The 27594-nt window shown below is 55.4% G+C and overlaps 12 protein-coding genes across 12 annotated transcripts; 6 read left to right on the forward strand and 6 right to left on the reverse strand.

Annotated features, from left to right (window-relative positions):
* Window positions 1–1094: 1094 nt before the first annotated feature.
* On the reverse strand, window positions 1095–2375 carry PG986_007631 (trafficking protein particle complex subunit 2; the record flags this gene model as incomplete). The annotated part of the gene is made up of 2 exons (XM_066843853.1): window positions 1095–1826; window positions 1893–2375. 2 exons carry the CDS (start codon window positions 2373–2375, stop codon window positions 1095–1097), a joined length of 1215 nt encoding a protein of 404 aa, XP_066699965.1.
* A 1553-nt stretch (window positions 2376–3928) lies between these two features.
* On the forward strand, window positions 3929–5265 carry PG986_007632 (Dor1-domain-containing protein; the record flags this gene model as incomplete). The annotated part of the gene is made up of 2 exons (XM_066843854.1): window positions 3929–4788; window positions 4842–5265. The coding sequence occupies 2 exons, from the start codon at window positions 3929–3931 to the stop codon at window positions 5263–5265; spliced, it is 1284 nt and encodes a 427-aa protein (XP_066699966.1).
* Window positions 5266–5811: 546 nt separating this feature from the next.
* On the forward strand, window positions 5812–6871 carry PG986_007633 (uncharacterized protein; the record flags this gene model as incomplete). The annotated part of the gene is made up of 2 exons (XM_066843855.1): window positions 5812–5854; window positions 5937–6871. 2 exons carry the CDS (start codon window positions 5812–5814, stop codon window positions 6869–6871), a joined length of 978 nt encoding a protein of 325 aa, XP_066699967.1.
* A 345-nt stretch (window positions 6872–7216) lies between these two features.
* Window positions 7217–8714, reverse strand: PG986_007634 (uncharacterized protein; the record flags this gene model as incomplete). Its single annotated transcript, XM_066843856.1, is given in 3 exon segments — window positions 7217–7453; window positions 7553–8637; window positions 8657–8714. The coding sequence occupies 3 exon segments, from the start codon at window positions 8712–8714 to the stop codon at window positions 7217–7219; spliced, it is 1380 nt and encodes a 459-aa protein (XP_066699968.1).
* Window positions 8715–11091: 2377 nt separating this feature from the next.
* On the reverse strand, window positions 11092–11632 carry PG986_007635 (uncharacterized protein; the record flags this gene model as incomplete). The annotated part of the gene is made up of 3 exons (XM_066843857.1): window positions 11092–11266; window positions 11366–11532; window positions 11603–11632. The coding sequence occupies 3 exons, from the start codon at window positions 11630–11632 to the stop codon at window positions 11092–11094; spliced, it is 372 nt and encodes a 123-aa protein (XP_066699969.1).
* Window positions 11633–12118: 486 nt separating this feature from the next.
* PG986_007636 (alkaline ceramidase-like protein) lies at window positions 12119–13565 on the reverse strand (the record flags this gene model as incomplete). The annotated part of the gene is made up of 6 exons (XM_066843858.1): window positions 12119–12273; window positions 12427–12573; window positions 12643–12847; window positions 12908–13047; window positions 13137–13392; window positions 13470–13565. The coding sequence occupies 6 exons, from the start codon at window positions 13563–13565 to the stop codon at window positions 12119–12121; spliced, it is 999 nt and encodes a 332-aa protein (XP_066699970.1).
* A 2185-nt stretch (window positions 13566–15750) lies between these two features.
* On the forward strand, window positions 15751–18390 carry PG986_007637 (M protein repeat protein; the record flags this gene model as incomplete). Its single annotated transcript, XM_066843859.1, has 4 exons — window positions 15751–16779; window positions 16821–17372; window positions 17432–17795; window positions 17855–18390. 4 exons carry the CDS (start codon window positions 15751–15753, stop codon window positions 18388–18390), a joined length of 2481 nt encoding a protein of 826 aa, XP_066699971.1.
* A 149-nt stretch (window positions 18391–18539) lies between these two features.
* Window positions 18540–19768, reverse strand: PG986_007638 (uncharacterized protein; the record flags this gene model as incomplete). Its single annotated transcript, XM_066843860.1, has 7 exons — window positions 18540–18590; window positions 18663–18757; window positions 18855–19092; window positions 19167–19180; window positions 19257–19359; window positions 19417–19574; window positions 19717–19768. 7 exons carry the CDS (start codon window positions 19766–19768, stop codon window positions 18540–18542), a joined length of 711 nt encoding a protein of 236 aa, XP_066699972.1.
* Window positions 19769–20454: 686 nt separating this feature from the next.
* Window positions 20455–21915, forward strand: PG986_007639 (uncharacterized protein; the record flags this gene model as incomplete). The annotated part of the gene is made up of 1 exon (XM_066843861.1): window positions 20455–21915. One exon carries the CDS (start codon window positions 20455–20457, stop codon window positions 21913–21915), a length of 1461 nt encoding a protein of 486 aa, XP_066699973.1.
* A 209-nt stretch (window positions 21916–22124) lies between these two features.
* PG986_007640 (uncharacterized protein) lies at window positions 22125–24380 on the reverse strand (the record flags this gene model as incomplete). Its single annotated transcript, XM_066843862.1, has 1 exon — window positions 22125–24380. The coding sequence occupies one exon, from the start codon at window positions 24378–24380 to the stop codon at window positions 22125–22127; it is 2256 nt and encodes a 751-aa protein (XP_066699974.1).
* Window positions 24381–24927: 547 nt separating this feature from the next.
* Window positions 24928–25971, forward strand: PG986_007641 (uncharacterized protein; the record flags this gene model as incomplete). The annotated part of the gene is made up of 1 exon (XM_066843863.1): window positions 24928–25971. The coding sequence occupies one exon, from the start codon at window positions 24928–24930 to the stop codon at window positions 25969–25971; it is 1044 nt and encodes a 347-aa protein (XP_066699975.1).
* A 494-nt stretch (window positions 25972–26465) lies between these two features.
* PG986_007642 (prefoldin subunit 5) lies at window positions 26466–27326 on the forward strand (the record flags this gene model as incomplete). The annotated part of the gene is made up of 4 exons (XM_066843864.1): window positions 26466–26496; window positions 26582–26752; window positions 26962–27189; window positions 27274–27326. The coding sequence occupies 4 exons, from the start codon at window positions 26466–26468 to the stop codon at window positions 27324–27326; spliced, it is 483 nt and encodes a 160-aa protein (XP_066699976.1).
* Between the last annotated feature and the right edge of the window lie 268 nt (window positions 27327–27594).

Here is a 27594-nt window from a genome sequence, read left to right on the forward strand (position 1 = left end):
TGACCGTGTGCAGTCTTCGGGGTCATCGTCGGCGCATCTGGGCAACAAGCACATGCGTAAGTAAGTTAGTAGACAGACCAGTGGAAACCTCATTCAAATGGCAGTTGGGACGGTTCCGGCCTCGGCATCGCAAGGCTCATCTTCTTTTCCACCAACCTGCCAACCCTAATGGGCTAGTCGAGCTGGATATACATGAGATGGACCGGAATAAGTTTTGCCTTGAACGTGCATGCATGACTTGCTATGGTGATGGTGATGGTGATCCCGCGCCCGCTGCCTAGAGAGAACGGTTCATGCGATGTTGCACCATCCGGCCACGACATCAGACGAAGGAAACCGGTTGATTGCCCGTCTGGGTAGCCAGTTTCATGACTTGCTAACCCCTAGACTGGGGTAAATCCCGGTTTTTGTTCCCAGCGCCCGCACAAACGACAAACCATGATCTACTTGACCGAGGCGCCGCAGGTGGTCGTGCAATAAGGGTCTGGGCGGAGGTGCCGGTGGTCTAGCCGGAGGTGTTGGTGGCAAGGGAGGTGTCGGTGCTGCTGCCGACTACTAGTAAAGCTCCGTGAAATAGGGGCCAGTGGTGGCCAATTGCCATGTTCAGATCGTTTCACCTTGGAATTGGGTTGTTTGCTTTCCTGGACACGTACCTGTACTACTTAGAGAAGGTTGCGAATTCGGAGGAATACTAGAGGGATGTTAAGTCTTTTCACTCAATTCTAGATATTTATGCATCAAAGCTCCAGCGATTCATTCATGTTACGTGGGTGTGAATCCGGAGACTCCAATTCTTTCTAGGTCTTGCAAATATGTCTAGAATATGTTGGGTATGGTGAGGGCCTCTCGCATATGAAGCGCTCGTGGCAGTGTACGATTTCTGATACCAGATATTACTTTGAATTTGATTATGTACCAAAAGCTATAGCAGTCATGGTAAGAGGTAGATCGCATAGAATACCCGATAGATCCGGCAATATTTCCGCTTCATATTCCAATGGAGCCTTATGGCCGACAAGCCTTTGCGACCAAGCCATGCAGCTAACTCGCGCCGATCGCATCAAAATGCTACATCTGTAACCCCCCATCACATTCTATTCGAGTTTGACACCGAATAGACACCACCCTCCGCACTCGAAACGACCAATGACCCCGCAAAGAGCGAATGCCAACTGGCACGTAAACCCTATGCTCCCCCACAAGCCGTACTTTCCAACTATTTTATAGAGGGTCGGTACGTCAGATTCCGGGCGGGGGTGCTCGCCTTCCTCCTCACCATCGAGAATCGTTCGTCTGCGAGGGCGTCCCTTGATTTCCGCCTTCGTCTCCACGCCAGTCGTAGTACTGCCGGTCTTCTGGGTCTTCTCGGCCTCCTCGGTCTCTTCCTTGGCCTTGGGCTCGAATCGCTTACGTACGGCATCGATCATCTTGAAGAACCAGTAGAAATTCAACGAGTTGAGCGTGACGTTCGCGCCCAAGTAGATGACTGCCAGCCACACAGGAACATGGGAATCCTCGGTTACGAATCGCATGGTGGATTCGTACCGCATAGGAACGGTGAGATCTTGGGCAACTTCGGAGGTTGTGGGAACATAGGAGACCTTGCCGGTCACTGCAGCATAGACATCCTTGGACACCTGGTATGACTGGTATGTTCCCCAGACCAGCCGGCAGCAGAAGAAAGTAAAGATGAGAGCAAGTCCGTTGTAGAGCTGACCCTTGGTGCCAGTCAAGCCGAGCTTGTCAAAGAACCAGTGGATGTTCAGGAAGACTGTCGAAAGCTCCCAAAGGATGAAGGTGGTACTGTAATAGTTGACGAATGGACGCTGTGGGAGACATCACGTATCAGCACCGAGGCAGAATCACAGTCGAAGGAGCGGGTGAACACTTACGAATCCGAACGAATAGACAAGCAGGGCGCTAATGGCGTGAGCAAGCATCCCCACGCCGAACACTGGCACATTGGAGAGGGTAATCAGGAGATCCCACAGGAAATATCCTGCAGCTAAAGCCTGGATCATGGCGGCAGCACCCGTATAGCCATAGACACGCTCCTGGGTGTCCATCTCCCAGCGCTCGTCGTCCGAGAACATAACCCACAGCGCCAGGACATTGATCATGCTGCTCTGCACAAAAGACACCACATGGACATTCCAGTTCATTTGCCTATTTTTTGACAGGGCATTGTATTGAACCGGAACCAGAGCGTTCGACACATTGGGCGCAACGAAGTAGTAGACGAACTGGTACAGCATGGCTGCTAATATGACCTCATGGATGTGCAGAGGCAAGGTCGTGAGCCCAAAATAGTCGGCCACAGGCTGGACGGCCTGGGACAGCGCCGGAAAAGGCGCTATCGGGAACGGATCGTGCATCGTGGAATGTGCGGTTGTGTTCGAACCGTTATTTCGTCGGTGGTGTCGTACTCAAGCAGGCGTGGGGATTGTGCGCCCACCGCAGAAGCCGTCGGTCCCGCGATCCAACACTTGCTATATTTGGCACGTAGTACACGCGGCAGGCAGGTAGGTGATAGGCAGTATACGTGGGGGGGGGAGGTGTTGGGTTGGATGAGTCGGCCGGGGCAAGGTGTGACGTGACGAGCAGAAAGAAGCCTGACGGAAGCAGGCGTGGAACTTCAGTCTGCCTAGGTAGCGTCCAGAAGCCAGAGAGAAACAGAGGGAGCTCCCGGGGTCGGCGCAGGGTGGGAAGTTGCGACCGCGATGATGACTTTTTAAAATAAAAAAAGAAGTTGGACAGCCGGCCGTTGGGAGGTAAGACAAAGCCGGCGAGTGGTGGACGAGTGGTGGACGAGTGGTCTCGAGGGTGGACTCTATTCCATGCCATGTATGTACCAGCAGGCCCTGAGACGTGGATCGCGTGCGTAGGGTTTTCCACAGCTTACCCACGACGGACAAGGTCAAGTGCAAGGACAAGTGCAAAAGCCCACTCATGGAAGAAGTCTAAAGCATGGCGCCGCGGGCAGCGAAGCGAAGAAAAAGAAGCGCGGCAGAATCAATTCACAGCCATGCCATGCCAAGCCGACCTCTAGAGCAAACGTTCAATGTTGCGTGTGATGTCAAACAATTTGGGCGCGGCGGTACCTTGTCTTGTCTAGAGTTGTCTGCAGCAAGCTGGCAGCATGTTTCGCTGATTTCCGAATGACTGCACTGCACTGCACTGCACCCGCCTGCCCGCAAGCTGCCACCTGCAGTTCACAGTTTCCCATGTGAATTTTGTTGGGACGCTACCCGCTAGCAGTCCCCTAACCTCTAGCTTAGTAGGTTACTTTGTATAGAGGGGTCTTTACTTATTAGGAGGCAGTAGGGGACCTAGGGGACCGGAGGTGTACGGTACGCCGAGGGCCGTTGGCAGTACCTCTGCCTGCCAGGCGTCGGCGCAGAGGGGCCAGGTAGAAATGGCGGCTGTCCTGGTAGCCTTTACCGCCAAAGTGGGGGTTACATGGCGCTCTCCCAGTCCAATCCATGGCTCAGGTATTAGCTGTCATCCCGTTCTGGATGGCCGAACTGTTAGCTGGCCTGTAGATCCCAGATGACCCTTGAAACACAGCGTAGACCAGATCACGTTACAACCTCGCGATTGCGGCATATCGCTTGACAACCCATCAGGAGACCAGCAACGGTGCATTTATGCCGCCCCGGGGAGAACTGTAATTCATTCGGCCAGACCCTTCGCGCATTACACATTGCGTCGATTGACGCTGTCAAGCCCCACCCACCGCGCCGTCTCTCGACGAGGTCATTTGCTGCTGGCGGTCACGGCTGCTTGACTTCTGCTAGGAAGGCCTCTGCTCCAGCGCCGCCGGGCTGGATCATCGGGGCGCGGCTGTATTGCCCGTTTGACGACTCCAGGATATCGCCATCCTCAAGCTTCTACCGCAACACCAAGTCCAGACTTGAGATCCCACAGTATGGCGGATCTGTTGTATGATCTGCTGCGGCCAGCCGGGCGTGACCAGAGCTCCACGCCAAACGCCGAGCCTGCTGCTCTGGAATATCTCACCAGCCTGGCTTCGTCGCCGCTCGAGGCCATCGAGTCGGAGCAACCACAAGCCTTGGCTCAGACCTCTCATTCCCTGCTGCTCTCTTTGCAAGCCTTGTCAAAAAGGTCGCACAAGTCCATCATAGAATCGGCTTCGAATCATGCCAATCTACGGACTGCTTTGCCGGCCCTGGCCACCTCTACGAGCGACTTGAAGTCGGGAATACCGAAGCTGGACAATGAAGCCGTACGCTTCTCCACCACTTACCACAAGTCTGGCGAGAATGAGATGCTGAATTCCCGCAAACGTGCTCTGCTGCTCTCGAGAAATGTCGAACGGCTCGTAGACGTGCTCGAGCTGCCCACCCTTTTGTCATCGGCCATAACCACGGGCTCCTCGTCTGCTGCAGCTAACTACACACCTGCCCTAGATCTCAATGGGCACATCAGGAGGCTGCACTCTTTGTACCCAGAGTCTCATTTGGTTGTTTCGGTTTCGACACAGGCGGAAGAGGTAATGCAGACTATGGCTACGAACCTGATTTCTAGCCTACGAGCTCCTGGCCTGAAGCTTGCGTCTGCACTGCGCACCATCAGCTGGCTCCGCCGAGTCATCCCAGAACTGGACCCCGCCGGTGCAACAGGCAACGGCGGTGGCCTTGGAGCGCTGTTTCTCGTGTGTCGCTTAGGCACCCTCATGAACATGTTGGCTGCCCTGGAACCGCTAAGAGACCTGGCAGACCAGGAAAAGACACGCCAGCAGCAGTCCTCCAGTGGCGGCAGCGCGTGGTCGGGGGACAGCAAACGGAGCGCTATCTCAAACGCTACATTGAGATTTTCAGGGAGCAGAGTTTTGCGATAGTGTCCATGTTTAGGAGCATATTTCCTGCCAACAATGCATCCACGAGCGTAAGGGCGGCGAAGGAAACAGAGCTTGATCCGCTACAGCCAATACCGTCGGCGCTTTCTACCTTTCCATTCCATTTGGTAGAGATGCTCATGGAAACTCTACGTATATACCTGCCAAATGTCAAGGACCAGACATCACGCGACAGCCTGCTGACCCAGGTCCTGTACTGTGCCGGGAGTCTAGGCAGACTCGGGGGCGACTTTGGCGTAATGCTCGCCAGCTTGGACGTAGGACAGGAGCAAGAAGAGGAATGGGTCGAGGTGGTCAAGCGGCACCGCATCATGGCCGGCCGCTTGGAGTCCATAGTAGGCTCCAAAGACAATAAAAGCAACCCAGACATCGCCATCAAGGCCTAACAAATACGGATAGTTAATTAACAAGAATTGGCTGTTTGATGCGATTTAAAGATGGCTGACGGCTTGCGTCAACCTCGGAGAATGTCGTCTTATGCCACGACGATGCTGTCACAGTCGACATGCATGGTTACGCTTCAAATCCTGTGAAGAATCTGGTTATCGATCAAGCTGCCGGTAATGCCTATACTGATAACGGCCAGACCCCTATAAGGGGGCAGGTTTACATGATTCGTTGATACTTATGCAGTATGTATGTGTGCATTAGGACGAGATGTGCAATGCATGACATCAGCTTTTGGGATCCACTTTAACTTTTCGATAGTTGGTGGGAGGAATGTGAAGCTAAAGTGCGTCCTGCCCGCATCACACCTGCCATATTCGCAAAGTTATTACTGACCGTCGCCATTTTCCACTGACTGGCTCAGCTGCTCGTTGTTGGGATGCGGATCTGGAACGCCGCCTCCTTGCCACCTTCTCCCCAGGATTTGTGAAACGAATGGGCCTGTTCCTCTGAACGACCTCTGCCTCGGCAGGACTGAGCCCGAGATGTCGCAAAGCCCTGGCACCAACAGGTCTTCTTCGAGTAAAAGTGAGTCCTCCGTCGACCGCGGCCGACCATCGCATGGCCTTCTCGACCAGAGAGCGCCTAGACTGACCTGAACCTCTGCTAGCTTTCCATTTCATCGCCGGCCTGTCTTCCGGTACATCCGGTGCTGTTCTCTTGCAGCCCATCGACCTTCTGAAGACCCGTGTCCAGCAGTCTGGGTCGCAGTCGATACGTGCGACCATCCGCGAGATCGCCAAGTCGCCCAATGCCGTAGCCGCCTTCTGGAGGGGTACGGTACCATCGACGCTGCGTACGGGCTTCGGGTCCGCAGTCTACTTCACCACCCTCAACACCATCCGCCAGCATGCGGCGGCGCCGATCTCGGGCTCTGGCTCGCACTCCTCATCGCTCCCCAAATTGTCCCATTCGGCAAACCTGATGTCAGGAGCGGCGGCGAGGGCGTTTGCCGGCTTCGTACTGATGCCCTTGACCGTGCTCAAGGTCCGCTACGAATCGAACCTATACGCGTACAAGTCCCTGGCCGGCGCGGCACGTGATATCTACAGGACAGAGCGGTTCCGCGGTTTCTTCTCCGGGTTCGGCGCGACGGCGGTGCGGGATGCCCCGTACGCCGGCTTCTATGTCCTGTTCTACGAGCAGTTCAAGAAGCATCTTAGTGCCTTCTATAGCAAGGCAGGTAGGGACGAGAAAGGACTGGCGGCGACAGCGGCGACCACAATGGGCTCAAGCCTCTCGGCATCGATCAATTTCAGCTCGGGGGCCATGGCTAGCGCAACGTGCTCTTTCCTCACCAACCCATTTGATGCCGTCAAGACGCGCATTCAACTTCAGCCGCACGACTACCGGAATACGCTACAGGCAGCACGAAAGATGGTGACCGAGGAAGGGGTGAGAGCCCTATACGATGGCCTGGCGCTGCGCATGACTCGCAAAGCCATCAGCTCAGCACTCGCTTGGATGTTGTACGAAGAGCTGGTCCGTAGGGCCGAGACGACTTGGGATAGTCACAGGCGAATAGAAAAGAGCGGACATGTATGATAAATGTACTAACCAACACTATAAAGCATCGAGACCAAGCGAAGCCATACATTTTGCACACACCCTTTTCCCACTAAGGTTTTGCTGCTAGGCTCTCTCCTCATGAGAAGCCTCAGAAGAAGACATATTCCACAATCAATATATACCCAAGCTTCTCAGCTCTCATAAATTCTTCATCACCAAAATCCCACACCAACAGTGGCATATACCTATACGTGCATAGCAGAAGAAGCAGAAACTAGCCGTCAAGTGCTTCAGAAAACCAAAATCATAACATTGTTCCCCAACCCCCCAAAACCTGGCCCGGTTGTTCATTCTAATTTATCCACTGCCCCTTTTCTTTCTTTATGCAGGCTTGCCTCCGGCGAGATACATCAACAATGAAGGCGACTTGCTGCGTCTTCTCTCCTTCTTTCGCACCCATTCAAATTCGGGCTCGAGGTGTTTGTGGCGGTGCTCCTTGTCTTTGATAGTCATGATGAGCTTGCCGGATCGCTCCTCGCGAATAATTTTGGTGTGGCGCCAGAGCATATCCTGCTCGGCCTCGGGCACCCACCGCTTGATGAGGACGTATTCAGGGTCCTGTGGGCGGGGACAACACACGTTAGTGGTGATGCAATTATGGTTTCTCCCCGAGATATCGCGAAGAGTTGGGATGCGAGGGATATGTTTCCGACTTACATGGTCCAACTGATAGTCCATACCGTACACCCGCAGCGTCTCCAGCGACAAGTGCCTTCGCGCCATCTTGGTATACGTTGGGCGCTCGTGCTGGGCAGGGTATTGCTGGGGGTATGCCTGAGGGTACTGTTGTTGAGGGTATGATTGCATCTGCATCGCCTCCTCCTTCTTCTCCTCCTTCTTCTCTTTCTCCTTCTCGATCTTCTTGCCGGCGAGGATGGCGTTGATCTCCTTATCGCTCAGACCCGACTTGAGAAGATGCTCCTGCATCTTGTGCTTGTACTCGCGGTCGCGCTCCTCGGCCTCCTGCTTCTCCCGGAGCGCGCGCTCAGCTTCCTCCTTCTTGTAGCGCTCGACGGCCTCCTTGGCCTCCTTGTCTCGCCGCTTCTTCTCGGCGAGCGCCTCCTCCTCCTCCTTAAGGCGCTGCAGCTCCAGCTTCTGCTTGATGCGGTGTTCCTCCTCCTCACGCTGTCGCGTGCGACGGATCTCGTCGAGCTCCCTCTTGGCGGTGCGCAGCTCCTCCTCTTCCTTGATCGACTTGTGCATCCGCCGCTCGTCGGCTTCGATCTTTTCCTTCAGCTTGAGCTCCTTGAGCTCCTGCTGCGCGTGCTCCAGGTCGTACTGGTGCCGCGACAGCTCCAGCTCGCGCTCGTACTCGCGGCGTGCGTTCTCGATCCCGTCACGCTCTCGCTCCCGCGAACGCTCACGTTCGCGGTAGTACGTGGACGAGCCTGCCCGCGAACGCGACTTACGAGGGCGCGCCACCTGCATCCGCCGGCGCCGCGAGCCTGACGAGTACGAGTCGGAGTCGGACTCAGACTCGTCCGAGTGGTTGTGGATGCGGTTGTTGATGATGATAGGTGGGCCCGCCTGCTGGGGCGGCGGCCGCGGCGGCGACGACACGGGAGAACTGTCGCGACGGGAGCGGCGGTCCCGAGAGCGGGATCGGGTGGTCACGACGGTCCGCTCCTGCGTCGGCACCAGAAACCGGTCGCGAACATCATCATCTTCTTCCCAGTAGGGTCGGCGCTCAGGCCTGGCTTGGACATAGTGGACAGGGGGCTCGGACCGGCGGCGCTGGCGACCTGGCTTGATGGCGCTCACGCGAGATGTGGACGTCAAAGTCCGAGTCCGAGTCGGAGTAGCCTCTGTATCTGCTCATGGCGGGCAGCAGCAGAAGCAGCAGCCAATATGTGAGTAAGTATGAATATGTGTAAGTGGTGCCCCACACAAATCCACACACGGTATAGGTGTGTATGTGTATATACGAAGTATATGTATACGTATGAGGGGGGAAGCTATCCCGAGCCGAATCAAAAGACGTTCTAGTTGGAGCTGAAGCTCAGGATCACACTTGGATTGACCAATTTAGCCAGCCAAGAGGAGATTTAGGTGTTTGGGGGGAGTGGCTGTGAGAGAAAGGAAAGAAAAGAATGTCAGCACAGCAATAGGGTCAGATTTACCATAAGCGGGGGTTGCCTCTGCCCATTTATCAGGCCCGGGTCCAACAGCGGACAAAAGCTGCATAACACTTTACATACCCATACTCGACACGCTTACGCCATCTCCATGACTGGTCTACTGCCCAGTAGGAGGGGAGGGAGACGGCAGGCATCTTGCGCCACTTGACATGCACCCGACGGGCCCTCATCTTACTGTCCTGCATGAGGAGGATGATAGCGGTACTGGTACTATGGGTGGTCGATTTTGGCTGGCGCCTGAGTCTAAAGGGCGACAGAGCAAATCGCCTGGCCTTGCCTCCCCCTCTGCGGTTAGCCTCTCACTCCAACTGCCAATGCCGGTATACACACATGCATACATACAGACAGACCTACATAGGCGAGTGAGCAAAAGGGTGTGGGGCGGCGATCGGGTGGCCGACGCACCTACATGGCATGCCTGCCTGCCACACACGACGCCCAAAACTTCAGCGTCGCTGGCTGGCGGGAATGGAGACAATGCAACGGGCAGGGGGCGGTGGGCGGGCGGGCTATCCTATCAGAAGGGCGGGAGGAGAGTGAAGAGGCGGCGCAAGGTGGTACCTTCGTAAGGGCCTCTGCGCGGAGGGACTGGCTTGAGTCTTCCAAGTCACTGGCTACATGTACTTAACCTAGGCATGATAGCTAGGCCTAGGATATGTAGAGGAGGCCAGGGAGGAGGAGTTGGGGGCCAAAAATAGCTTCGTCCTGCGTGAGCACTAACGTCCGAAACCCAGCAGGAAGGAAGGGCTGAGTTGTTGCGGTAGCGCGGCGAGTGGGGAATCTCTGGCAAGCGGACGGACGTAAGACGGGCAGCGAGGGGGAAAAAAAAAGAAGAAGCCAAGACCCAATCGATGGAGGGGTCAAATTTGGGGGGCTGGCAAAAAGCGACGGGCGTGAGCAATGAGAGAAGAGCTCTCCGGCTCTGGCGTGTCGCGACATGGAGTCCATGGAGTCAGTCCATGGAGTCCTTTGGAGGGGCTTTCTGCATGTGCTGAGTTGTTCCTGTCCCGTCCATTCTTTGACCAAACTTACCTGTCACGATTTCCAGAATGACTCGTAATGCCGATGATTAATAATGGATATGAGTGAGGACCGAATTGGCCAGGATCGCATGTCCCGGTAACAAACGTATGAGTAGGGGGGAGTTTTACGACTTTACCAATGCAGACCGCTCAAATCAACGGGATGGACTGTGAACGTGCCTGTCAAGCCAGACCAGGCAGTCAGTCAGTTAGCTAGGTTACATGTAGTTGGGGGCAGAACAAGCGTCTCGCAGGGCTGATGCAGAGTTCAAACGGCGTCCCAGGTCGGCGAGCCCGTGACCACTTCGCCTCAAAACGAATGCAACAAGTCTCGCTGGTGGCCCAAAAGATCAAAGATTGGGCTGGGAGACATTCTACTCTGTCTGGGTACGGAACACAGAAATCTAGACCGTATCTTTGTGGTGATACTGCTTGACTCTCCCGCCCTCTCTCTGCCCAACGTTGTGTCCCTCGGATCTGAGACCTGCCCGCCGACTGCATGGTAGTCCACGTGCCGCGTAGCCGTCATGCCATCCTTTATACAAGATAAGCACTTGCACAAATACAGTGGTTTTCTGGGCGAATCGCGTTGGAAGATGCAAGGGTTGTTACGGATGTCTCCATTTGCTTGTTGCACACAGTGACTGGTGGTTTCGATTGATAGGAGCTACGGTATGCAATCGCGAGACCCCCCCCGGCTCTCGAAGGCTTCGTGCCCTCTCGGCAATGGACTGACGGCGTCATGAAACTGCTTGCTTCACTCCTCCTTCTGCCACGAGGCCTTGGTTTGCTGCACATGCGAGTGCGGCCCGATTGCTTTCTTCAATCTCATCGTGCATGCCAGCAGGTGCTGTGAAGGTTTTGACAGTCAATGTATCGCTGGCTGAGGCGTGACGTGATGAGCGACAGGAGCTCAGGTGTCTGTCTGCCTGTTCTCCTTGCTTGCTTGCTTGCTTGCTTGCTTGAGAGAAAGAAAAGGTGATGGGTGTTGAGGGTTGATTCAGTTGCCCTGGCTCAGTTGCGCACGCCCGTCTCCTCACGAAGCCGCTGCGGCACTGCCCCGTAGCATCCTATCGATGTGCTCCTTGCTGTTCTTCTGGGTGATCTCGAGCGAGGTCAGCTTCTTACCGAGCCCCTCGACCTCCTTCTGCGCATTCGCAATCTGGCTCTCCAGCTTCTCGTTGAGATTCGAGACTGGCAGCGCCACGAACCTGTTGTGCTCGCTCTCGTGGTTAATAATAGTATTTTGTCATTTTGATTGGTAGGTCGGTAGATGGAGATGTTTTCTTGGTTTGGATTTCACAACATACATCTTCCCAACGCCTTCGTAGACGCCCGTGTCCTTGGGCAGCGACGCGATCTCGCTGCGCGTCAGCTGCGCCATCCGCATCTCCCGCTGCTTGGAGGCCTGCTGGGTGCGGACGAGGGCGATCTGCTGCTGGGCCACGATGGACTGGGATTCAATCTCCCGCACCAGCTGGATTTCACGGGGAAAACACACAATCAGCCAAATTCTCGACATGCATCAGAGGGCGCGTGTTTCGTACCTTCTGAAGAGCCTCGTTGGAGATCGACATCTTGCATGCACGGCCAGATATCTGAGTAGGATATACGGTATATGTAGGATGGGAGGGCGGTAGAATGAGGCTCTATCCTATCCACGAGGCAGATGATGATGCATGTGGTGGTTTTGGTGGTGGGGTTGATGATGTGGTAGCTAAGCTGCTGCAGACAGTGGGAATCACACCGTCTGTCTTACTCAGCGCACTGTGTTGATGTCAAGGCTCCCATCGTAAAACTTCAACAATATACCGGGTTCTATAAAATTAGGTAGTATCTAGATAATCTATAGACGAGTATATAGCTCTTCTATTCTCTCGTTGGTTTATGTATCTATCTCTTTCCTCGTCCCTGTACCGGATAGATAGCCTGCAAACGGCTTATAGCGGTATCGCCTTCGACTCCTTTTGTGTCTGCTGTGTGCACCAGCATGCTGGTGTTCTTTTTTAAGGGGGAGTCTGCCCCTTGCTTTCAATTGTTTAAGCGGCGATTGGGCGGTTTTCTCACTGGTGCTTCTTAGTCGCCTTGCCGTTCTGGACTTCTTGGATAGCCACAACTTCAGGCATCCTCCAGATGGTGGGCCATTTCAGCTGGAACTTGTCCTCGTCTCCGTCCAGGCAGCGGTGGATCCATACACGCCAGGTGATATAATAGTAAGCTGGTCATCGGATTCAGTCAGTAATCTACACGCTCAGGATGGAATTTGGGCGGGGAGTTCGACAAAGCGATGACCAGAGCGAAGTTGTCTCTACTTACCACCTACAAACGGTTAGCGAGGTACAACGAATGGAGCAAAACGGGTAGCACTTACCAATTCCTGTCATCACATGCCACCAGGCGTGGCCCTCCAGCAGCATGGCAAGGGGAAGCCCGATCTGGCGTCTCCATCTGGTGATGGTCTGGCAATATATGTTGTCTAAGTTCCAAATCAAGAACCCTCCCAAGAATATGGCGAGACCTATGTCAACGAGGTCAGTATGATGGGTGAGTGTGTAGGTGTAGGTAGATATTTCTTCAGATTACTAACCCGTAATAACCATAGCCCACATCTGTTTGACAATGGCGTCCGCGGGCAGAATGGCGGGATTCGGGGCCCTCTTCTCTTGCCGCGCTCTGAGAGCTGGCCGTACTTGTGTCTCAATGATGTACATGTTTGAAAATACAACAATGGCAGTCAAGATGCCGTAAGCATCCTGGTGGAACTGGGGGTCTTTGGTGCGGTAGTACCTCTCCTGAAATCTCTAGTGAGCTGTGATGGTCCTGGCGAAGACACTAAATGGCGAGGTGCGTACCGTGATGTAGTAGGAGAGACCAGTCAGAGCTACTCCCAGCACAGCCGAGATGCTTCTGCTCCTCCCGTAGGAGAAAGTAGCATAACACATAAAGCATGTCGTATAAATCATGGCCAGCTCGTCGACCAGCTGCATAGGATCTGATGTCGGCTGGTTAGACAAGGGTTTTACCGTTGTACAACTCGCCCTAGATTATGAGTGAGACTCAAGGGGTGGGGAGAAAGCTTACATTTCAGGGTGGCGTGGAAGAAGGTAGAGCCCATACCGACCACCGTGTAGCCCATGAAGGCGACGAAGAATATCCAAGGGTGGGAATATTTGATGCAGTCTCGTATGCCTTTGTACCCCAGCCAGATGAAAAGCGCATTCGTCAACGTCTGTTTGCGATGGCCAATTCGATTAGTGTGAGGGTGCTGCTGGTCGGTTGGCCAGGTCAGGTCACTTACATTGCAAACCTCGGCGACATAATGGCTCATCACGTAGTCCTGCAAAGGATGATCAGGACCCGGTCGGGACACATAACATTCTAGTAGTAGCATGTAGGTGTAGTCGAGCCACTCACCTCTTCGCAAAAATTCAGAGTCACCGTTTTCTCTCCCCACCAGCCCTCGAGCCCCGGCTCGCGGTAGGGTATCCCAAGAGAGAAAAGAGCATCCATTGCAGTTGCCGGCTTGGGGAAGAGCCCGCCACCACTCAAAGGCGTAGATGAGATGATGCGTGGCTTTTTGCGTGAGCCGTAAGCCTAGAGAAGCTTGATAGCGTAAGCTTGCTATTTCTCTTCCGAGCCAGTCTCTACGCGGCCAAGAACAGGCTGAACAGCACTGCCGTTAGAGCCAAGACTGGGATTCGAGTGCTGGCTTGGTTTTGGACTTGGGGGGTGAGAGAGAGTTTCCCTCTGCGTCGGCCTGGGTTGCTGCTGCCGATGCTGAGATAGAGCGAGTGCGCGTAAGGTATGCGTGCATGCGCCCCGAAGGATTGCAGAGGCTCTCTCTGGCTTTACAGTTTATGTGCTCTGGTTTCGTTGGGCTTTCGGGACCATTTACTCGGCAAAACAAGGGCCGTGAGTGCATGACAAGTCAGGTGTCCGGTATGGCATCAGAAAACAATATATATGAGCATGGACTATGGACCGAGGTATCCGACGAGAGCACATGTATTGTAGTCGCATATGAGGTAAGTCAATACATTGATAGGGAGATAGACCAGTGTCTGTCTGGTCGTGGCGGGACCCGCGCTGGAAAACTGGATTGACGGATGGATGGATTGCGTACGGCCAGGAAGCAGACTCCAGTCTCTAGCCCGGGTTCCCAGAAAAGACAAGGGAATTCTGTCAAACCCATGACTCTCGTGGGAGAAGGCCGATTGATTGATTCATTGCAGGTCGTTGCTGGCGTCAGGCTTACATGGAAATGCAAGTGGTAGGTAGCTGTGTCTTCCACGATCATTCGCTGGATTGCTATTTGTGTGTACTTTATTTTCTCCCTTTCCCTTCTTTACACCAGGATGGAACCCAAGCCGCATGCTACTGTGCATCGATTACTTTTCGGATGCAACCAACCGCCAAACGGGTAGGTCACCTTATTAGCCTACTCCTGGACCAGGAACTCAGTCTGGGTGGATGATTTTGCGTCATTCCACCACCCACGTGATACATTGCACCGACGTATCGACAAATCGGGCGTTATATGCTGTACATATATAACCTTGAAGCTTACACATATGTACGCTCATCCAGACCTCAGATCCTATGCATCTCATGAACACCAGCTGATTGCTATGAAAAGGCAACAGTGTCGATCTGTTGGTAAGTCCTTAGCCAAAGGAAAGACCCAGGCACGCAAACATAATAGCGCTGTTCAATAGTGTCTAGCCTACATTTAAATACATACTCGGCTTGACATCCGGAGCATGTAGCGGAATTGCGAAAGGCAGGTGCGAGCTGGTGTCTCGAAGGCCCAAACCCCGTCGCCTGTCCTGTACGCTTCGAACAGGGCATAAATCATCGGTGATGCGTGCTGGTGAGCATTCTATGCATGCTAAGCACAGCAATGGGAAAAGGATTGCACTTTTTTTGTGTTTTGAATACGCACGACCATACTTGGGTCTCATTACTCGGTAGGAATTCTCAGAGTCGTCAGCCTACCTAGACAACTAGACTAGCTGGAGAGGTTAGCAGTGAGCCTCCAGGCCAGGCCAGGCCAGTCCATTGATCAATCAATTGAGTGCGCCCGTCTTCAGCCCGCCGCCGGCCCAGGTACCCATTTGTAGGTCAGGTACGTACCGAACGTTGGATTTCGATCCATTCAGGTGGGAAAAAGGCACGTCAGCCCAGAAGGTGTTGACCGAGATCAAGTCGGTTGGTTCAAGATCCGACTTACTTACGCCCCGGCAGCTTTATGGAAGGACTGCACTGCATTCCCTTATTCGTTCTGGCTCGAACTGAGCCTTGATCCAATTGTCTCTCTGTCTGCCTGCCAGCGAATTAGACGGCAGGGGGGAGTGCGCAGCCTCTTCTCGGCACCGGTTCTTGGGACACGCAAGCGCACCCGGCCGCAACGTAAGACCACTTCAAGTGCACCTGCTCGTCAGAACTTTGAGAGGCCAGCAAGACATTTTCAGATCATCGTGACACACGTTGGCCTTGCACACACCGAGCCACCTGAACCCGGCCAACTTCGAGTCCCGCCTCTGCTCCGGCTCCCATAAACGATGCGTCGCTATTGCAATCGACCTTGTTCGCGAAACATCCTTGCACATGACGCCTACTAATACGACGCACACACCACGGCACTTTACCAGTACCATACAGACACCCCGTCTGGTCCCGACATAGATCGTCGACAATGTCTGCCCCCGCCAAGTCCTCAAAATGGGGTTCCTTCCTGAGCCAGGCCGTCGCCAATGTCGAATCGCGACTCGACAATATCCTGAACGAGGAAGATGGGGACGGCAAGCCCCCGTCGCAAACACCTTCGCGCCCTGCCTCCGCCGCTTCGACAAATAAGACGACTACAACCACGGCCAAGTCGGCCAATGATAGACTACAGGAGAGGTTGGCCAGAGCAGTTGCCGCCAAGAATGCTTCTTCAACTGCTGGAAGCCCTCGCTCAGAGGCCTCGCCTGCTCGAACGCAACGAGCCAGCCTCGATGCTTCTTCCGCGAAACAAAGCCCTCGTGCGAGTGTCGATCTTGCCGGTACCGATGCGGCTTCACAAGCGCCGCGGTCCAGTTTATCGAAGGAAGATTCCAGTACGGCCAAGGATGAGACCGAACATGAAAAGGAGGAAGACAAGTCGCAACCAGCAACACAGGCATCCAATGTCGCGACAACCCCGCAACAGTCTCCGCGACCGTCGGTCCAAGAAGACCGCTCTGAAGGCGACGGGACACCGGCTACTTTTAAATCCCATAAGAGAAACGAGACGGTTTCCATTAGCGTTGCCGCAAGCGAAAAGATGGTAGCGTCTCTAGATCTCTATGAGAAGCGAATAAATGAGCTAGAAAACAGGTTGGAGGAGACCCAAACACAACACCAAGAGGAGCTCCATAGCCAAGTCGAACAAGTAGACGCCTTGCAAGCCAAACTACAGTACTTGGCCCGCCAAGCAGCCGAGTCGGCGCGAAAAGATGCGTCATCTGCGCCAGGCGGCAGCCCGGAGAAGAAACTGGCGGAGAAAGACCAGCAGATCGCAGGCCTACTGGAGGAGGGCCAGAAACTTGCGGCCAACGAACAAAAACTCCGCGCTGTTATCAAGAAGCTCCGTGTCCAGGTAGCTGCGGACGAGAAAGAAGCCAACGAGCAGAAGATGTGGCGTTCGAAAACAGAAAAGGAACTCCTTAACCTCCGCGAAGCCCTGCAGGCTACTGACGGCGTAAAAAGGCCAATGACGAGTCGCAAAAGACCATCGCTCAGCTGAGGAAGGACATTGACAAGCTGAAATCTACCATAGCCTCCAAGGATACGACGATAGCAGAACTGAAGTCTCAGGTTCAAGAAGAATCAGAGCGTGCCAAGAGCATGGCAGCAAAGGTCAATGACCAGGTCCGAGAAGCAGGCGAGTCAAGGATTAAAGAATTAGAGGAGACAGTGGCGACTCTAGAAGTAGAGAAAAACCTCGCTGCGGATAGAGCAAAGACACAAGCTGCAGAGCTGAAGGAAAAGTCCGAGAGGGCATCTGAGCGTGCGCGTGCTCTTGAGGTTGAGTTGAGGGGCGAGGTGCAGGTGCTTGAGAGCAAACTCGAGGCTCTTCGCGCCACGGCCGAGGAAGCCTCCTCAGGGGCTGTGGGCGACGCGCAGGCTAAGCTACTGCGTCAGATCGAGACATTGCAAACGCAATACTCGATAGCAAGTGAGAACTGGCAGGGCATGGAGGCATCATTGGTAGCGCGAGCTGCCAGTCTAGAAAAGGAACGAGACGAGGCGTTGAAACGTGAGTCGGAGATGAGGAGGAAGGCTCGCGAAGCAGTGAGTCTAAGACATCAGACTCGTTCAGTTCTTTCATGCAACAACTAACTTGCCCACAGGCTTCACGCGCCAAACGCCAGGAGGAAGAACTGGAAGAAGCGAAGACGAAGCTCCCTAGTGTGCAGAAAGACTTATCAGATCACCAATCCCAAATAGAGTCCCTCCGTAAGCGGGCAGAGGAAGCCGAGGCTGCTTTGGCTGAAGCGAAAGCCGACTTTGAGAAGCAAAAGTCGTCCTGGAAGGAGGAGACACTGGATAGGCCAGGCACGGATCGCCGGCCATGGCTGGACGAAGTAGCCCTAAGAAACAACAACAGCCGGCCAGCATCGCCATTACTATCAGCAACACAGAGAACCTTCAGCACCGATTACCTCGGCCTGCAAAGTCTGCCTACCAAATTCCGCAAGCCCTCTGCACCATCCAGTAACGGGGACCCCCTCCCGATTGAGCGCCCGCTATCGGCTCGACGGCCCTCGCATCAGCCTCCCTCACGGCCCTCGATCTTATCAGGCCCCCTCGGCTCACTGGGACCCCACCGCCGATGCTCGGCGAAGAGCTTGTAAGGTCGCCTACCGGGACCCCGCATCCCGGTCTCGAGCGCGAAGACTCCTTTGACAACCTGGAGACGCCGATGTCCCCGCAAAACATGATGCAGGACGTGGTCTCCGTCTCTACCGCCGGCGCCGGCCCGTCTGTGCAGCTCGTGGAGAGGATGAGTGCGGCGGTGCGGCGCCTGGAGAGCGAGCGGGTGGCGGCCAAGGAGGAGCTGGCACGCATATCGGCCCAACGCGACGAGGCGAGGGCCGAGATCGTGACGCTCATCAAGGAGGTCGAGTCCGGTAAGACGGCGAGCAAGAAGGTGGAGGATCTGGAAAAGGAGGTGACCGAGATCAACGAGAGATACCAAACCACACTAGAGATGCTCGGGGAGAAGAGCGAGCTGGTCGAGGAGCTACGGGCGGATGTCGAGGACGTCAAGGCCATGTACAGGGACTTAGTGGAGCGCACGATCAAATAGTAGCAGTAAAGGTGCTTTTGTTTATTATAGCCATTCTTGATACCTGACTTCATCCTACCTGTTATACACCCTGCATCTCCCTGCTAGGTCGATGCGCTTATGGTGTTTTCCCCAGGCGGCACTTAATCATATACCTTGCTACATATCACCTATATCTCAATGCCTTCATTCTCCGCCTCACGCTCGATGTACTTGCGCACCTACATTTGCCAGGAGCGTCAGTCTCGTTTGATTGATAGTGGGTGCGGGTAATAATCATAATCAAAACTTACTTCCTTGTCTGGGGCAAGATCAAGAGCTAGAAAGCCGTCGGAGTCGCGCTTATCGGTATCGGCCCCTGTCTTCAGCAGCGCTACGGCAGTGGCCCCTATATCATTTACATCACGGGACGTCTCAGCGAAAAAAAGGGGTTCTTAGATGTTGGCGTGTCAAGTTGGCTTGAACTTGTTGTTTTCTTCACGTACCGTGTCCCTCGGCAACGGCGTGGTGCAATGCCGTGTAGCCCGAGCTGTCGGTGGCGTTCAGGGGGCTCTTGTTCTTCAGGAGCAGGTTCACCATGGGTACGGAGCCGACGGCGGCGGCCCGGTGCAGCGCGTACTGGCCGCGCTTATCGCGGACCCGAGCCGAGGCCGGGGGCTTGCTGTCGAGGAGCAGGCGGGCTACTTCCATGTTGCTTTTCGAGGCCACCAAGTGCAACGCAGTCTGCGATGGTGGTGCGTAAGCAACAGTGTCCATTTGCCACCGCCTTTCAGTTTTGAATGACGAGAAGAACGTACTTGGCCATTATGGTCTGTGATTTAATCAGTTCAAGTTCCTCCAAGATTCCAATGTTGCCACCAAGGTAGTACGTAAGGGCAAGGACTTACTAGTCTGGTTGACATCGGCGCCTCTCGATAGGAGAAGCTCGACCAGCTTCTCGTTATCCTTGACACTGGCCGCAATCATGAGGGGGGTCCAGCCAACATCATCCTGGCGGCACGGCTCCGTTAATCAAAGCCAGCCAAAAGATAGGCGTAGGGGGCTTACCTCTACATCCGGGTCGAAGTCCTTCTGCTGTGACAGGAGCAACACGATCTCGCGCTGGTTGGAGGAAGCGGCCCAGTGGATGGGCAGACGGCCGTCGTCGTCCTTCTTCCGTGCCTGCTTTGGGTCTGCCTTTTGTTTGATGATGATGCATTTCAGCACTCGGTCAAGGAAAGTCTCCCCGTCTGCTTGTCATACGCACATTCAACAAGGCTTCCACGACCCTCACTACGAAATCGTGTTAGTGGCAACATCGACATGTACGAAGTAGAGGGCGAAGAAGGGGGGAAAGTGGCAACGTACGCTTTCCCTCGCGGGCAGCAGCGTGCAGTGGGAATTTCGAGTCGTTGTCCATGATGGGCGACGGGAAAAGGTCACTCGATGATCAAATCTGATTAGAGGCCGAAGAGTGTTCTTTTTATTCGTGAAAGCCCAATCCAACCGATGATCATCTACGGTGCGGTAAGTACTTAGTAGGACGTCTTCGCCCGTCCGTTTGTTAGTCAAGTCAGCCGCAGGCAGCTGCGGGCCACGCCAACATTCTTTCTTCACTTACCAACTATTGGCCAAGATAAATAAATAGGTTGAGGTGCAGAGTCGAATACTCCAAGGCTCTCTCACTCATACGTACAGCATTTGCTCTAGACTCGAGTGGTTTAATCAGCGAATGTTCCCTTCAATGGCCACCCATGCAAGTAACGGTGATTTGATGGATGTGGGGGGGGCCACAAGCTCCGACCGACCTAGGTTGGAGCTTTAGTGGAGACAGGAACCTTCCGCCGACCTAGTGCTAGATTCATGAAGTTTTATGTACATCGACGCCTGTGGCCGACAGCTACGAAGGGGGTCCTCGAATGTTCAATCTTCAACAATCTGCCCTCCAACACCATCTTTGCCATTAATACCCTTCAGCGCGCCCGACCTGCACCCTTTCCCGTCAACCCTAATTCCTGTCCATACGAAGTTTAACTGTGGTCAACCTAGCAGCACTGCCATACGAGCTAGCGACGCGCGCGTCACGGGCGAATCCATCCAGCCACCATGGAGGTTGCAGCACAGCCTGACCTCAAAGCGCTGGTGCACAACAACGCGCGCCAGTCCAAATCGCTCTTCGCCGATGCCGAGGGCGCTTCTTCGCGGAAGCGCCAAAAGCTGAGCACCGACACCGAGCTCGAGAAGACGGCCCTGTCCGTCCGCCTAAACGCCGAGTATGCAGACGTGCGCGAGCTGCCCCCGGCCCTGGCGCAGAAGCAGGCCAACGCCCTGAGCGCGGCCCGCAACAAGAAGAAGGGCAAGGGCGCCGCCGGGGCAGCCGCAGCAGAAGGCGCCGCCGAGGACCAGAAGACGACGAAGCTGATCGAAGGCATCGAGGAGAAGAAGACGGTGGGCGGCGGGCCGAGCTCGGCAACAAACTCGACCGCGCTCGTGCAGAGGACCAAGACGCCATTCACGCAGGCGGCGAGGGGAGACAACAACCCATCCACAGCCTTGAGCGTCGCTCGAGCCCAGGCGCATATGGCCAAACCCGACTGGCACCCGCCATGGAAGCTGATGAGAGTCATATCAGGTCACTTGGGCTGGGTGAGGAGCTTGGCGGTGGAACCGGGGAATCAATGGTTCGCCAGTGGTGCGGGCGACCGCACCATCAAGATCTGGGACCTGGCCTCGGGCAATCTGAAACTGACCCTCACCGGTCACATCTCGACGGTTCGTGGTCTGGCCGTCTCGCCCCGGCATCCCTACCTCTTCTCATGCGGCGAAGACAAGATGGTCAAGTGTTGGGACTTGGAAACGAACAAGGTCATCCGACATTACCACGGACATCTGAGTGGTGTCTACACACTCGCGCTACACCCTACCCTGGACGTCCTGGTGACTGGAGGAAGAGACGGCGTTGCTCGGGTCTGGGATATGCGGACCAGGAGTAACATCCACGTCCTTGGAGGCCACAAGGGCACGGTGGCAGACTTGAAGTGCCAGGCAGCCGACCCCCAAGTCATCACCGGGTCGCTCGACTCGACGGTACGACTATGGGACCTGGCGGCCGGCAAGACCATGGGCGTCCTCACGCATCACAAGAAGGGCGTCCGCGCCTTGGCCCTGCACCCGTCCGAGTTCACCTTCGCGACGGGCAGCACGGGCTCCATCAAGCAGTGGAAGTGCCCCGAGGGCGCCTTCATGCAGAACTTCGAGGGCCACAACTCCATCATCAACAGCTTGGCCTGCAACGAGGACGTGCTCTTCTCGGGCGGCGACAACGGCTCCATGAGCTTCTGGGACTGGAAGACGGGCCACCGCTTCCAGTCGCTCGACTCCATCGCCCAGCCGGGTTCCCTCGACGCCGAGGCCGGCATCATGAGCTCGACCTTCGACGCTACGGGCATGCGTCTGATTGTGGGCGAGGCCGATAAGACCATCAAGATCTGGAAGCAGGACGAGAAGGCCACGGAAGAGACTCATCCGTTGGAGTGGAAGCCAACTTTAGGCCAAAGGAAGTTCTAGAGGTGAGAGAGCATACTCCTACTTGTGAGGAGCGTTGTATAAATAGATATATGAGAATGCTATGGGAATATGGCAATCAATCATGAAGGGAGAGCGAGGCCTGCCACCAGCTAAGGCCACGGATGGTCCATTATTAAAATGCAAGAGTTTATACAGCGATTGGGCGGTTCATCATTATTAGCATTCATGTAATTTTTTCTACGCAAGGACTAAAACATTATACCCAACGCTCTGATCTCGGGGTCGTCACGGAATGCTAGTTTGATCTCCTCATCGCCCACAGCCAGCCGGATCTTGCTAGGCCGCTCCGGCAGATGCCCCTCTAGAATGACGACACCGGCGCCTGTGAGATCTATCGTGGCGGCGCTGATGCCCGCTGGCCGCATCATGCCCTTGAGGTCCTGCTTGCGCCGTGCCGCCGCTGCTGATATGCCGTCCGCCTGTGACTCGTCGCCTTGCCGTCCCGTGGTGAGCAGACGCACGCGCCGACTCGTCGAGTCGAGCGCAAGCGCCTTCTTCAATTCTTCCTGCACATCGCCAAACGTAGTGTCGGGCAGACCGGTCCGCTGGTTCCGGACGAGCAAGGCGGCGAGGACCAGCTTCGAGGCGTACGGCAGGGCGCGGAGGTACTGCTGCATGGGACTCGTGGTCGCTTCGTTGATGGCGCGCTTGACAGTGGCAATGGTCACCCGGCCGGCCTTGGCGTTGGGCTTCTTTTCGGGCTCGCCGTTCTTCTCCCTCTCCCTGGCGCGCTTACTGGGCGTGCCCGGGTCGCCCCCAGCGTCGCCGCCGGCGAGGCCCTTGGCCTCGGTCTCGGCGAGCTCGACAGCGCGCCGGCAGATGTCGAGGGCGCGCCGGGCGTCGCCGCTCACGGCGGCGACCTTGCGGCTGGCGAACTGGACGGCGTCTGGCTCGACAATATTTCCCGGGACGCCCTCGAGCCGCGACTGGATGATCTTCATGAGCTGCTCGTGGTTGTAGCCGGGGAACGTGATGCGCGTCAGGCCGAGGCGGCTGCTGATCTTGTTGCTGAGCGTGCGCTCGGGCAGGTCCATGGTGTTGGCGACGGCGAGCACGATGAGGCGCGAGTGCCGCAGGCCGGGCCAGTTGAAGAAGTTGTACATGACGCTCTGGTTCTTGGTCACGAGCTGGTCGAGCTCGTCCATGAGCACAACACAGGGCACGCGGCGCGGGCTCGGGTTGTTGAACTCGCGCTCCAGCAGGTCCAGGGCCTGGCTCGGGCTCACGCGCTGGCCGCGCAGCGCCTCCCAGAGGAGCGAGTAGGACTGGTGCGGGTCCGTGATCTTCATGCCGTTGATCTCGACGAAGATGAAATCATCCAGTTCATCGGACCGCACCGACTCGTCCAGCCTGGACACTACTTCGCGCACTGTAGCGGTTTTCCCTGTGCCAGGGGTACCGGAGATGTAGATGCAAGCGCCAGATCCGTCGGTAATAGCTGCTTCGAGATGGGAATACACCAGAGAGAACTCGGACTCGCGGCATGGGAGACTGGTGGGCACGGATGCGACATGGAGCTGTGCTCGTGCAAGCTGGAATGGGGATGACTGGTGATGAGCGGGAGATAGAATGCGAGTGCCAAGTGGCGTAAACTCCAAGGCCTTCTTGATGACAAGTTTGCGATTCGACGGAGTCACTACCTTCGTCGTCTTTTGTCTCTTCTTCGGCGTAGCCGTCAAGCTTCGAGGCTTGTCGTCCATCCATTTTTCGTCCTCGTCGTGGGCGTCATGCTCTGCGACGTATGCGGGTTCCTCTACGACCTTCTTTGGCCGCCTCCTGGTTGCTTTTGTTTTCGTCTCGACAAACTCCAATAACCTGGGCAGGTCGTCTTGGCCCCGATACAGGTCCTCCCAGGTAAACTCCTCCGTATAGCTCGTGATCCTCGTGTTGCACCCTCGGCGGCAGACGAAAGTCTTGTTATATTCCGAAGAGCTGCGCGGTATCTTACCACCTGGGTACTTCTCCGTGAACTTGCGCTGCGACATGATGATCGCCTTTCCGTTTATAGAGGCGAGAGGGTTCACGTCGGACCAAGGTGTAATGTAGAGCTCGTTCCACAGGGAATCCGTCCGCTTCTTGTCCCGATTCCGGATCTCCTTTTCGGTCGAGAACCACAGGAAAGTGGCCGCCTTGTCGCCATCTTCGTCTTCTTCCACGAAGTCGCTGATGATGCCGACCCATGCTTCGTTCGAGGACCCTTCGGCTTTCAGCAACACGCAGTCGCCGATGCCACATTCAAATGATCCCATGCGCGCCCCGACGATTTTGCCGGAGAGATCGTCTCGCTTGCGCTTCCGCGCTGGCTCGGCCCTGTCCGAGGTTGGCTGTGTCTCGTCTGTTGATTCGTATATCCATTCCCATGGGTGGTCGTCGACTCCCAGTTCGTCGTCGGAGTCGTCCCTGGCAACGCCTCCCAAGCGGGAGCCAGGGTTTTGGCGCGACATATTCTGATAAACACAGGCAATCAAGGGTATGGGTTGGTGTGATTGTATGTCGATTGGATGGGCTGGATGCTGGAGCAAAGAAAGACAGGGACCAGAGGGTTGTAGGGCCAGACCGTCTCGGGTTTCGTTGCCGGGTCTGAAGTCGATGGGTTGGTTGAGCAGCCAGCGCGTTAGGGGGATGCGTTTCGCGCCGTAGCCATCTTGTCGAATCGCGACAGCACGTGATAGCCATTAACTCTTTTTGTTCCAGCGCTATCCAGCGCTGTAGTGACGCCATTTGGTGCTGGAATGCGCCCCGAATTAGTGGGCTCCATGCAGGCAGCTCACCAATTAACCCATGTCAATTCAGCAGTGGTTTTTACATCGGATTCCCTTATGCACTTACCTCGAGCATCCTTGCATCGCAAAGCCGGACTTCAAATTGATGTGCAATTACCAATTTCGCGGTCGCATCACCCTCCTGCCTCTTGCACTTATCGGCAACGAGGAACTTGATGGCGCTGGAGCATCGGCTTTTCTCCTCTTGACAATATGAGAAAATTGGAAGATGAGCTTCTTCTCCTTCGCTCGCGATGAGCGCCTGGTCTTCGCCGGGCTGGGCGCCGCTGCCGTCAGCGTCGTCGGCATGATGCACCTCATCCTCGAGTACTACCGTGACGAAACCGAAATCAAGCCGCAACAGCCAAAGACGCAATACATCACGCAGGAGACAGAAGATGCGCTCAAAATCGACACGCTCAACTCGCTCATCACGCACTACAACTTCTCAATCCGGGATACCGCCGTCAAGATCGCGGCCGGCCGTGCGGTTAACGACCCAGCCATTGTCGACCAGCTGCTCTGGGGAATCACGAGGGAAGACTACGAGGAGCGCATGAGGTCCCTCAGGGCCATCACCTTCGCTGTGGAGGAGAAAGACGTACTGCTGGACCCGCTCAGCATCTTGGACACCCCGAAGGCCTACTCTGCGCTGGTCCGGTGTCTCGAGCTGGGCCTCGACCTCCCCGGGCGCAACCAGGACAAGCTGGACGACCCCCTCTACGACGAATACTACCTGCGCGACATCGGCGAGCGCCGGTGCATCCTCCTGCTGCACGACTTATTGCACAAGCACGGCGTGGACAAGCTGATCAAGGCCAAGTTCATCGAGAAGTGGCTCGTGAAACAGAACTGGGGCGAGACGGAAGAGGAGCGCAAGAGCAACTTCGCCAACTACATGAAGTTCCGAAAGAACCGGATCGCCGACATCTGCCACCGCCTCAAGCTGGCCCGGATCGGCCGGCGGGCTCTGCGCAACGCGAAGCTGATCGGTCGTGACTCGGCCGGTCGCCTGCGCCCACAGGACCGCGCTGCTGGGAGCCGTATCAAGGTCATCCTGGAGATTAGCATGTCCAATGAAGACGAGAACGGGGAGATCCAGCAGGAGAACTTCCAGACCGAGTTCGTGCCCCGGGTTCTGGAGCAGAGCGCCGAGGAGCAGCGGCGCCGGAGACGCCACCGCGAGGCTATTGTGCTCAACGACGGCACGCACTCTCTGGGGAGGGACGATATCATCCAGCGAGAGCACGGAGAGCACGACGGTCTGTCCTAAAGAGAGAACCTTAGCGATATTGCTAGAAACGAATACCCGCGCCCACCAAAACATGTATTATTTGAGGGTCTTGGCCACCATAGTAGGCCACTAATAAGTAAATAAAACCTTCTTTCAGCTCCAGAACGGGTTTCGTGGTGTTAAAACAGTAAATCAAAATGGCAACACAAGAGAGCAAAAAGCACGTAGGCCTCGACAGCTTGGGAGCTACGATTTGGAGTCGACATGGATAAAGCTCTCCCGCGAGTCCCTGTGCCCCGCCCCCCACTTCAAGTAAACCGGAGTAGCAATCGAAACACCGTCAAACAATCCCCAAAATTTGTATACTCGCAGGCTCCTGGTCGTTGCGGCAACTTCGTATTCTCGTGTCTTTTGTGCGCCAACGAAGCACGCATACAGCTTTCCCGAGTACCCACAGCCTGTCAATACATTGCCACGGCCCCGACACCCGAAGAAACAACAACAAGCCAAGACAGCAGCGCCAGACAGCCAAGATGTCGGGCCAAGCAGGTGGAGGAGAAACAGGTTCGTGTCCCGCCGGTCTCAACGGGTAGTAGGAAGTCAGAGGGGAGGGGACTAATGCATAGGGTTTTCCCTTGTCGTCCGACAGTCAACCTGGACACTCTGAGCGTCCAGCAGCTTAGTCAGGTCAAGAAGCAGCTCGACGAGGAACTCGAGCACCTCACCACGTCCTTCACGCAGCTCCATGCCGCCCAGTCCAAATTCCGCGATTGCCTGCGGTGCGTCCAGCAACAAGACGGAAAGTCCTCCGCCCTCCAAGGTACGCCTCTATAACCGTTTCGAATCTCTCTCACGGCGTCCCTCCGCGCTCCGTGGCTTGTTCACTTCTCCGTGGCAGCAAGCAGGAAAGGTGTACCACGGAGGCAGGCGCAAGGGCATGGGAGGCTTTTCCGGCTCAACCTGGGGAAATTGCTGCCGGAGACAAACGATGATGAATATGTTGGCTGATGGATAAATGGGGGACGGTAGAGGGCAAGCAGGTTCTGGTCCCCCTTACCAACTCTCTGTACGTGAAGGGATCGCTCTCGAGCGCGTCGCATGTCATCGTGGACGTGGGCACCGGTTTCTACGTCGAGAAGGACGTCAAATCGGCGGCGAAATTCTACGAGGACAAGACGAATGAAATTGGCGCCAACGTCAAGGATCTCGACTCCATCATCCAGGGCAAGACCAACAACGTGCGGGTCATCGAAGAGGGTAAGACGCATACCAAGCTTGGTTCTTTATATCAACTCAATTGTCATGAATCACAAATTAACTGGTCGCTTTTTCCTTATCTAGTATTGAGACAGAAGATGGCTGCCGCACCACAACAGCAGGCGCCGCAGGCGTAGCTTTACCTGGCGTAGAGCTTTCCGTCGCCCACGGCATGCTTAGATTCGATCTAAGCATTGAGCCATGTTGTATCATACAATCCCAGACCCGACAGATTTGGACGGGATGCAGTTGTGTTGTGACACAATAAGTCACAGCAGACTAAAACCAAGCCAGTTGCGATAACAACTAGTACAATTCCTTCTACCACCGAGAAGATATGATGTCGAGAGGTATAGTCCATCGAGGCATATGATGCGCAGTGAAGGAGTTGTCTTCGTCGCACAA

This window comes from Apiospora aurea, assembly GCF_038362705.1.
Source record: "Apiospora aurea strain CBS 24483 chromosome Unknown utg000005l_segment0_segment0, whole genome shotgun sequence".
In the NCBI taxonomy this organism is placed as follows: Eukaryota; Fungi; Ascomycota; class Sordariomycetes; order Amphisphaeriales; family Apiosporaceae; genus Apiospora; species Apiospora aurea.